The 10,802-nt window shown below is 35.0% G+C and overlaps 1 protein-coding gene and 1 long non-coding RNA gene across 2 annotated transcripts; both read right to left on the bottom strand.

Moving 5' to 3' along the window:
* Positions 1-1,635: 1,635 nt before the first annotated feature.
* Positions 1,636-2,585, bottom strand: LOC138347326 (uncharacterized). The gene is made up of 2 exons (XR_011220194.1): positions 2,064-2,585; positions 1,636-1,984 (listed from the first exon to the last, which is right to left on the bottom strand). It is a non-coding gene; the product is annotated as an uncharacterized lncRNA (long non-coding RNA).
* Positions 2,586-4,049: 1,464 nt separating this feature from the next.
* Positions 4,050-9,898, bottom strand: TBG3 (beta-galactosidase). Its single transcript, NM_001247374.2, is given in 19 exon segments — positions 4,050-4,560; positions 4,664-5,000; positions 5,079-5,284; positions 5,456-5,566; positions 5,648-5,758; positions 5,858-5,967; positions 6,252-6,361; positions 6,472-6,644; positions 6,758-6,919; positions 7,005-7,123; positions 7,326-7,413; positions 7,511-7,616; positions 7,722-7,810; positions 8,487-8,630; positions 8,753-8,845; positions 8,970-9,036; positions 9,117-9,229; positions 9,314-9,409; positions 9,601-9,898. Coding segments are annotated over 19 exon segments (2,514 nt in total). The 5' UTR covers positions 9,769-9,898; the 3' UTR covers positions 4,050-4,449.
* Between the last annotated feature and the right edge of the window lie 904 nt (positions 9,899-10,802).

Here is a 10,802-nt window from a genome sequence, read left to right as displayed (position 1 = left end):
CAGTGTAGATATGTAGCATTCACAAATTTGAAATTTGTTTTCTGAAAAAGGTGAAATAAATGCCTAATCTTATTGATGTGAACATGACATATAAAAAGGAGTAAAAGCTTCCTAGGAGTATTTTATTTCCACATCAACTTTTTAGTGCAAACTTAGAAAAGGCCAACTTAACACATTAATGTAACTGGTTACCAACAGCAAGAGTTAATTTCCACAGTTACAATAAAGTTCATGACCATATATAGAAACCATGTGTGCCTTGGAATTGGAATTGAAAATGAAAAGCTTGTTACAGTTTGTATAAACATGAAGCTACCTTTCATCTATTCTGATCTTCATCTCTGTTGCAGCTGTAAATAGGTAACAACCACCCGCAGCAGCCATGTTCCCTTCTTCAATAAACAATAAATATCGCAGCCATCACATAAATGGCAATCGAACTAAAACTTACAGTGTTGAGCTTCAAAATGTCCATAATCATCATGTGGCCATTATACACAAGGATTGATATATCTAACTCATCATGAAAGGCAATAATACAAAGCAATTCACTTGCTATATGAAATGGCTTCTAATAGCTGTTTTTTATTACTTCATAGAGACGGAAATTGAAACAATTAGAAATTCACAAAAGAGAGTAAAACTTCCTGTTAACTGTCGAGATCAAGGATCGGATCAATATACACAAGCATTTACAAAAGAATGTCACAATGAATTGTGGTAAAGTGATTCAGAGGACCAAAACATCCCTGTATATGTTTCTAAGAAGATAAAAAGTATCTATGCACCAATCGCGGACAAAAGTAACTTTATAATGAACCGCCCTAACACCACCATACCAAGTGATGAGAAAAGCCACCAGACCAATAGTTAAATTGATACTAGCTTGAATCTTTTTATAAGCAACTGATTGAGACAACCATTCTTTACATCTCCTAAAGTTAAGCTCAATGATCCCTCAGGAGAATACAATCCAAGTACATTGATGGAGCAAACTATTAAAGCTCAAATGCTTGTACATTAATTAACCTGTGACTATATTTAATCAAGTGCAGGGGAATTAGAACTTGCACCAATGAGGCTGACTACCAAAACACTTTCTTATGGGGTGGAAAAGACAACAACACAACCATCTCGTGAAATAATCCTCGAGATGGCATAGGTAACTTGACAAGATAATAGGTTAGATCATGGCAGCACCAAATGATAACAAAGGGAAACAGGAGTACACAATAAAACATCGATTATTGATCTGTTCTCATGTTTTCTTTTTTTGGTGCATGATTGTATTATGCATGATTCAATTAAACAAATCTTGAATAGGGTTGTTACATCACGGTGAATCAAGTCTACAGTGCCAAATATTTCACAATCCCTGTAACAGTATCTGCTATATCTTGTCTAAATGGTAGCCTTTGAAATTTACACATACTGAAGGTACTAAGATCAGCTTATTCTCTTAATGCCAGTCCATTCTATGTTGTATATTATCAGTGCTGTTACATGATGCTTCCAAGATTGCATTCATTATCGTGGTGAAGTTTCGTTAGTCATCTTGAACAACTATTGCATAAGGTGTTTGTGTTAGTTGACCTTCTCTATTCCATAAAACAATTAACCAAACGAATAGAGGAATTGAAGAGTTAATTAACTTCCAAGTAATTTTTTTTGAGAAAACTCAACAAAGAAGCAATAATGTACACTCCTTATTCGTATTACCAATTAACCTTCATGCATCACAGATATTAGTCTACTTACATCAACTGTTCTCCTAATAATCACAGTCTAGCTAACGAACTAACTAACTAACGTAATCGTCTCCGTACTACCATAACAAAACAATGGTCAGTATTACCATTATAAAATGTACCTATCATCAAATTTGACATAATCTGATTCAACGTCAAGTGGTGATGATCATCCTCATAAGCTGCACCTGCCTCTGCTTGTCCCGCCAACACAGCAATGTAAGTGAAAAAAGCAACTGATGCACAAGTATTAGGCCCAAATCCAAATTCCCCATAACAAATATTAACAGAAAGCATAAATAACACATTCAATACCCGAAAATTTCTAGGTCTACCAAAGTGATGCATCATTGGAAGGTAAAATGCAGTTGCTACCATCATACAAGCAGTCACATTTATGTCATCAAATAATTTGTGGCTTAACAGTGGCGCTACGAATAGCGCTACTAATGGCGCTAGGATATCAGAATGACGACGTGTTCGTCTAGGATTTTCAAGGTAGAACAAATGATAAAGACGAGAGATAAAAGGGCAGTAGCGGTGGATAAGTACTGAAAAAAGATCAGCTAACAGAATGGAAGCTGAAGTAGAGATAAGCCATGTTAAGTAGCCATCAACAGTGGCGATTACTATAATGAAGAAAAATAGGGCAAGTTTAGCTAAAAATTTGAGTTGCTGAATGTTCATTTCTTATTTTAGGTAAAACTATCAATTTCCGATCACCGTTCCATTTTCTTCTACAACACCACCATTTCTCCGGTGACCCATCGATCTCCACAGTTCCGATTTGGAGAAGATGAAGAGCAAAGAGGTGACTAACAAGGATTCTGTGGGTACCTAACGGTAGGGCCTCATTGGTTTTGTGGAAGGGAGAGAGTATTTTGGACTTGCCGACTACACGTGACATCTGCTATTTATTGGTGTTGTCACGAGAGTATCGTGGTGTTATGGTAAGTACTCATTTATAAATTAAAGTTATTTCTAATCCATCAATTAAATATAACAGAAAAGAGTCAAAAATAACCTTGAACTATCAAAAATAGTTTAAATACCCTTCTCATTAACAGAATCGATTAAACGTCACTTAGATGTCATGTGAATGTCACATGGCATACCACATAAGCCAATAGAGTTCCACTCATGCCACGTATACTAATAAACTTATCCCTAATTTTTCTCAATTTTCTCCATTATCTGTAGAATTTAGAAACGATTTCGCTGAAGAACATAGAACCCCTTTTCCTCATTTCTCCATTTCCTTAGAACGATTTAACAAAATACATAAGTTCTAAGGTAAAAGGGTTCTATGATCTTCAATGAAATCGTTTCTAAATTCTAAGGAAAATAGAGAAAATTGGGAGAAATTAGGGGTAAGTTTATTTTCTACGTGGCATGAATGGAACTCTATTGACTTATGTGGCATGCCTTGTGGTATCCACATAGCATCCAAGTGGCGTTTAACATATCTTGTTAATGAGAATTGTATTTTTGACCCTATAGTTTGAGGGGAAGGGTATATTTGAGATGAAATATAGTTCAAGAGTATATTTGAGCTATTTCGAATAGTTCAAGGGTATTTTTGACCCTTCTCCATAAATTTAATGAAATTTAGACTTGCGAGTATTAACATCGAGTGAAAATTTTAAAAAGAATCGGTTAAAAGCTACTCCCCTAATTTACATTTGTTTATCTAGTGTACTAAAAATATATTTTCTCCGTTTAATTTGATAATTTATTTTAATTTAGTATGAAATTTAAGAAAGTAAAATAAAAATTTAAGGAAATGTATGGTTTAAAATTCAAAATATGTTAAATATGCTTTTATTACATGAAAAATTCAAGAGAACTAAAAGTTGCAGAAATAAAATGAAAAAGTTATTTTTTTTAAACAAACTAAAAAAAAAATAGGTCAAATAAATTAAAATAGGAGAAATATATCTTCAATGTTAATTACTCAATTTTCAAATTATTTTCCTAAGAACTAAATTAATCATCAATTAATATCTATTTACGGCAAGTAAAAGTGAATGAAATAAGTATTTTGACTTAGAAATATCTAAAAATAAATTAATTTAAATAGGGTCTTAATCATGGTAATCCTGATTGGATTAGAACTAATACTCAGCAATTTCTACTTTTGGTGAGCAAATTTTGCATTTTTATTTTACTGAAGAATAAGATTTGAAAAACATCTGTTGAAGAGAATTTGATGTTATTTCACATCAATAGTAGTAAGCATTTTGGCAGGTACAAAGCAATGAAAGATTGCTATTTTTACTATAAGATAAAGAGTATTAAAATGCTGAAATCACAAGATTTGCAAATTCCAACAGTAACAATATCTACACATGGACTAATCAAGAATCAGTCTCATTGTGCTTTCTTTGTTATAATAATAGTGGAATCTAGGCCCAGCTTGTGCAAACAACGATCGATCGATCGGTACCTGCTACCTCCCACTAGCACAATCTCGATGCGCACTTGAACCAATGACTATACTACTGTTTTACATTTGCAAACCAATACCAACTTGACAGTAACCAACATATATGTACAGAATCTTGGGCCATTGCAATTCATATGTGCCTCAAATGGAAAGGTGTGTTGCATATCTGTACAACTTCACCTCCATCAAAGCCAACTTTTTGATATGTTCAGACAACTAACTGAAACCACTTTTATTTGTTTCTCCTCAGTGTCATCAACTGCAAATAACCTCAACTGAGAGTTTCTTCATAACATGTGGACATGGATCACCTCCAAAGATCTCTGGTGTTACAGGTACTGAGCACGAGTTTTGCCCGATGCAATACTGGAAAAAAGAGAGTTGTTCAATCAGGTCTGTACAGAAGATAGCTACTTCAAGAATGACAAGAAACAGGTTTATGTAACGAAGAGGAAAGAGTTGTAGATACCCTTTCAAAAGCATCATATGAGTGGAAGGCGTGGCAGCTTCCTTCACGGAAGCTTCCGCAGACCCCTTGTGGTGTTCCAAAGCTTGCAAATTTGATTGAAGTAATCTTCTGACCAGAAGCACACGAGAGGTGAGCTTTAGGTCTCAGTGGTTTGTCAACTTTACCAGATGCTTGCATTTGCCAATTCACCAACTGTGGTTGCCATTCGTTTATATCTGCACAAACACTTGCAACTTCTCTTTTTACCAAAGAGATTCCATGAGGCTCTCCTCCCCATTCCTCAAATAGAACTAACAAATTTCCAGTAGGATACAGCCAAGAACGGGGAACATGATACCTGAATTATATAATTCCCAGTTAAGTTAGGACTTACTGTTACATTGAAGGAAAATGCACAAGGTTTACCATTACTTACCATCGTTGTGAAGCCTCTCCACAGTTACTTAGGCATTTTTTCTCATTAAACCAGCCTGCATAGTTACAGGCACCGCAGTTACCAGATGCTTTATATCCAGGCCAATAGCGTCCGAGGCTTTGACCATTTATCCACACTTGTCCTTTGCCCATGGTATTCAAGTCTAAAGCCAAAGGATCATTTCCAGCTGGAGCATTAAAAGTGCTCTGTATAGATAAAACAAAATTCAAATTGAAATTTAGTCTTATGAAACCAAGAAATTCAAGACGCGTATAGCTTACAGAAGATTTAAGTATTAAATCTTGTAGAGGAATGACTACATGCCAAAATATATAACCAAGTTGGTACAGAAGAAAGCTTAAGTATGAGGTATGCACCTTGTACCATGTGAGTGGCTGTCTCTGAGCCACTAAAGAACCCTCGACCCACTCAACTGACGAGCTACCACTGAGTGAATGGAGGCTCAAGGCTTCTCCTTTTAGACCAACCTGATAAAAGACGTGGAAGATTATATAACCATGCAATGGAGCATCCGGCATCTTGTTTTGCAACATTGTATACAAACTAACCTTGTAAGACCATTTCTGCCATGTTAAATCTCTTTTTCCCTCGTCAAGACCAGTTAGTGAGACTGGCCCAAGAACACCAGCATTCCATGTCTCAAAATGTGGGCCGATATTCTGCAGTTGAGCACATGAGGTAGGAGGTCAAGTAAGCACATAGTAGACTTAATATGCATGTATAATAAAGTAAGAGGGCGACAGTGAGAGGGAACACACCGGAAGGCCAACAGCAATGCTCAGTAGAGAAATCTTGTTAACACCTGCTCTCAGATTTACGGCTTTACTGAAAGTTAGTTTCGGTTTTTCTAAACTTCCATATGCAGTTCCTGCAAGAAATTTGAACAAAGAGATGTAAATACAAAAACCGCCACAATGTTACAGGGTGATGGGGCCTTTTGTTTATTTGTTATTACACAAACTGTATACTTATTGTATTTACTTGATGAGACCAAATAGGCCTCAGCTTTTATTTAAGAAACTTAACAGCAAACAGATAAACTGAAAATGGCCCACCACTATTTCCTTTTAACATATAAGCTGTAGTATAACGCGCACAAGTAATGATTCAAATTGTTAAATCACGTCAAATACAACTAATTATGCCACATACCTGCTAATTGACCATTCACAAAAACATGCAATGCATGCCCAGCTGACATGATCGTAAGCCAAGGCCATTTTCCGCCTCTCAAAAACTTTTCTCTTGAATCAATCTTGACACTGAGGACAGAAAAACAATCATAAACATGTGGCTGATCCAACGTAGTTCAAGCATGTGTTACTTTTAATTCAATATGTGGAGAGGAGTCGAACGCTACATAAGCACTTACTCTGTTGAATACCACAAATAATCAGACACGTCTCTTGTTGTATTTATCTGTTCCAATAGCCCAACAACTGTAAAACTACTGTCTTCATAAGATGATGTCTCTTCATTGAATGACTGCCAGGGCAATCCTCTGCTGACTGGAGTCATCTTCATCTGAGCACTTTGAGCACCGATCTTCACATTGAATCAATAACGTTATCAGTTAGTTAGATGGCAATCTCCAGATCGTGAATGATTCTCTAAGCGGCAGAACTATTTTAGGAAGAAAGTACATCCTTTCTTCTTACCCGTGCTGTATTAAATACAGTGTTCTTGCAGTCGGGAAGAATGCTGATTGACCATGGTGGCAAGTTGTAATGCCTGTTTGCAAATGACACAGTAGCAAAAGAGTGTTGGTCGTAGTTAGCAAGGAATGCAGCACAAGAGCCAGCCTTCCTAAAAACATGGGCCTGTATAAGAAACAATGAACTCCAGTTACTCTCATCGCAAACGTCGTAGTAGTGACCTGTTCAAGAAGCAGTCATTTAATCTCACCTCCTGCTGGTGTCCAAGTGCTGTCACAGCTGGATCTCCAGAGACTAAAGCTGGTTCACAAAGCTTTATTGCTCTATGCAGATCTTTCAGGTGACCCCATTTTGGTTGTCGCAATAATCCTAAAGACCAAATGGAAAATGTTAAATTGGGCTAAACAATACATTTCTTAAGATGCAGATGATCTCTTTTGAATTTTCTTCCTAGTTCTAAATAATGGACTTGATACTCAATAAATCTCATCCATAAGAAGTTAGAATTAACAGCTAATTGACAAACTGAAGAAACTCAATTGAAACAAGATTACAAAGAAAAGGTGCATACCATATTCATCAAGTGGTGCATCATAGTCATAACTAGTAGCAATAAATGGACCACCAGCAGTCCGTCCAAAGTTTGTTCCTCCATGATACTGCAGAAGAAAGGGAAAAGAAAGTCATAAACAACATAATTTTCTTGGCATCAGAAGAAACACCAACACTCATGAATATCAGAAATGATAAACATACCATGTAATAATTGATGAAGGAACCTCCCTTCTGTATAAATTTTGCAACAGAAAATGCCAAGTCCTCAGCAGGACGGTAAGGAACTGGATTTCCAAAACCAGTAAACCTGCCGGGAAAAAATGACGACCAAAAGTTATCCTCACATGAACTCTGGCAACATAAAAGTAGAAATTTTATTTATTTACTGCATTGAAAAGATATATGTATTTACCATGCAGTCCAGGCTTCAGTCCATATCTTTGGTTTATAAGCCTTGTTTGGAGAAAAGTAGTCACAGTAGAAGCCATTGCAAGCATTTATCTGGACAGGGAAAAAAGGGGTAAGAAACTGAAGGAAAAGGATAAGGTAAAAAAAAGAAATTATCACCTAGATATTTAATTAACAATATTGACAAAGTAGAATTCAGATACAAGAATCTCAATGTACTGAGCAAGATTACACATATTAAGACTACTATGGTTCTGACTCCAAAGAGTGAATACTCCCACCTATAACTTTTCACATGACATGTTTAAGACATTAAGGTTGAAAAGTCTTTACTTTTTAAACTTCGTGAAACAGAAGGATTAATACATTATTTTGCATAAGACTACAAGGGGAAATATGGCAGAGGTACATTCAAGAGTTAAAGACCATTGAATGCTTGATGACGAGAAAAGGAATACAGAAAGTAGTTGGAAACAAAAGCAACCCATGTGCAGAGTAAGTCTTGCAATTCTGGACCATCAAGGGGACAACCATTGGCACTTAAGAACCACTAGGAATAGGAAAGATAGAATGAAAGAAATCAACAAATATAACAACAACATCAACGACCCCTCAATCCCAAGCAAGTTGGGGTCTACTCAATGAACTCTCAGCAGAACATTTTGCTCCATTTAAACTCATTCCAGACCAATATTATACAAAATAAAAATAAAAAGAGATATAACAATGATAAGAGAAAATGCTGGATTGTACCAGGAGCAACACTTACAATAGGATCAGGGGCATCGTCTTGCTTGCACATAACCCATGGGACACCAGTGTCAAGACCCACAGCCATTTTGGCGGCCCACTGTGCGTAAGATTTACCTGGTGCTCCCAGTTCCCATTCCATGGGTCCATATTCATTCTCAATCTGTCAAAAGTTCCAAAAAAACATAAAATCATCAGCTACCCTTATGTTATTGAAAAATCATAACCTCTGTACAACAAACAATAAATGCAGTAAGATTACTGAAATGAGCACTTCTGAACAACCTGAGATAAAATTATTGGCCCCCCTTGAGTTTCATACAAACGTTCCGCTTTCATCAAATTGACAATCTTGGCAGTAAATTTTTGCATTGCAGCCTAAGGTACAATATTTTGACATGAAAGGGTATACAGAAAACAAAAATTAGAAAACCAAACACATCAAAGATAGAAACTTTTTGAGGAAACATCAAAAAGATAATAAATTTTCATATTGTCTAACCTTGAAAGGTCCATTATCTGTTCTGAAACTGATACCTGGAACATATTTCAGCCAAACAGGAAAGCCCCTGAAATCAAAACAGATAAAGTAAGCAAAACAATCCATTATCATTCCTTTTGCATATAAAACAGTAATTTTGATGAATACCCAAAATTCCATTCAGCACAAGCATAAGGTCCAACTCTAAGATGGACATAAAGTCCTGCTTGGTGCACCAGCTTAATAAACTTCACTAAATCATATCTCCCTTCAAAATAATACTGAGAACAAAAAAAAAAACTCAATATCAAGAACTGATGAAAAATACCAAAAAAAATAAAAATTAAAAGTCTAATTTAACTCACTTTCCCTTGTTGAGGCTCATGTCCATTCCAGAAAACATAAGTCTGAATCACATCCACACCTCCTTCTTTAGCCTTTTGAATAATACCTGGCCACATCTGCATAACCCCAAAATTAAAAAAAAAATTAAAAAGAATAAAATCAAGAAACCATTTTGCAACAAAAAGACTCAACTTTTAACATTTATTAACACACCCATTCATGCAAAAACAGAAAAAAAAGTAATCTTTTCAACAAAACATGGAACATAAATAACTAAACTTTTGAACTACATTTCACATAACTATACCTCAGGAGTGCTTCTTGGATAATGAACAGAACCAGAAATAAGTATTCTTCTTTGTCCATTTACAATAATAGCCCTATGGTCATATGAAACAGAAGCTGTTCCAGAAAAAACCCATGAACCCAACAACACCAACAACACATTCAACATTAGTATAAGCGTACAACCCATGTTGTAAAATTATCTCCTTTTCTATCAAGATTGTGCCTTTTTAAGGCAAAATGAGAACTTTCCCCCCCCCCCCCCCCCCTTTAACTTTATTTTTTTCTTCTTTTTCAAAATGCAAAAAAAATAATGAACTTTAGCTAATAGTAAATGAGAGTGAGTAATAAGTGTGAATAAATGAAGAATTGGGAGTTGCAAAATATTGCTACTTTGCAGCTGCTTTTAAATACACAAGAAAATGGATTGTTTGAAAATGAATGTGGGGTCCATTCTTGAACTTTGGACCCACAAAATGGGACCCATGTACGCGGAGCATCATCCAAACAATTTAATTTTTCAGTTTTTTTCAAAAAAAAATAAAAAATTAATTAATTAATTAGAGAATTTAAGGCCTGTTTGGCTGTTGTTAGAAAAGTTAATTTTTTTATTTTAAGTCTGATGTACAAAGATTCGGTTCCTGTTTTTCGGTAATAAGCGTTATGTTTGTTTCTGGTTTGGTGAATTATCAAAACAATTAATAGCGCGTGAAGTGTATTCGCGAGGTAAATTGGTAAGTGTATTTCACGTTCTTGGATAGAGCGTGGAGAGGAATCTGTCTTGGTAATTACGTCTTTAATTGTGATTAGATTTTCTAATTAATCACTTTTTGACTCTCTTCTTTTGTCTGTGCAGCCTCACGGATTAGGTTTACCCTACTCCTATTTATCGATTGTTTGAATTTTTTAAAAATATTGTGATACTCGTGTAAGATTTGTATTATTTTTTTAAAATTGAAGCAATTATATTTTTTTCGTTCACTATTGTTTGTTAAGATTTTTATTTTTAGAGTCAAACTATAAGAACTTTGATTAACATTTTAAGATATATTTTTTCATCATATTAATATGTAAAAAGTTATAGTACTTCGTTTAGTTTTTGAATATATAATTTTTTTTTTGTTTTAAATATCGAATTAATGTAATTTAATTTAACTTTTAAATTAGTCAAATTGATTTTCGAAAACATGACAAATAAAAGTAGACGAAGGGAGTAATAATTTA

Source organism: Solanum lycopersicum, chromosome 3 (assembly GCF_036512215.1).
Source record: "Solanum lycopersicum chromosome 3, SLM_r2.1".
In the NCBI taxonomy this organism is placed as follows: Eukaryota; Viridiplantae; Streptophyta; class Magnoliopsida; order Solanales; family Solanaceae; genus Solanum; species Solanum lycopersicum.
The sequence above is the reverse complement of the archived record's forward strand: the minus strand, read 5'-3'. Positions and strand labels throughout refer to the sequence as shown.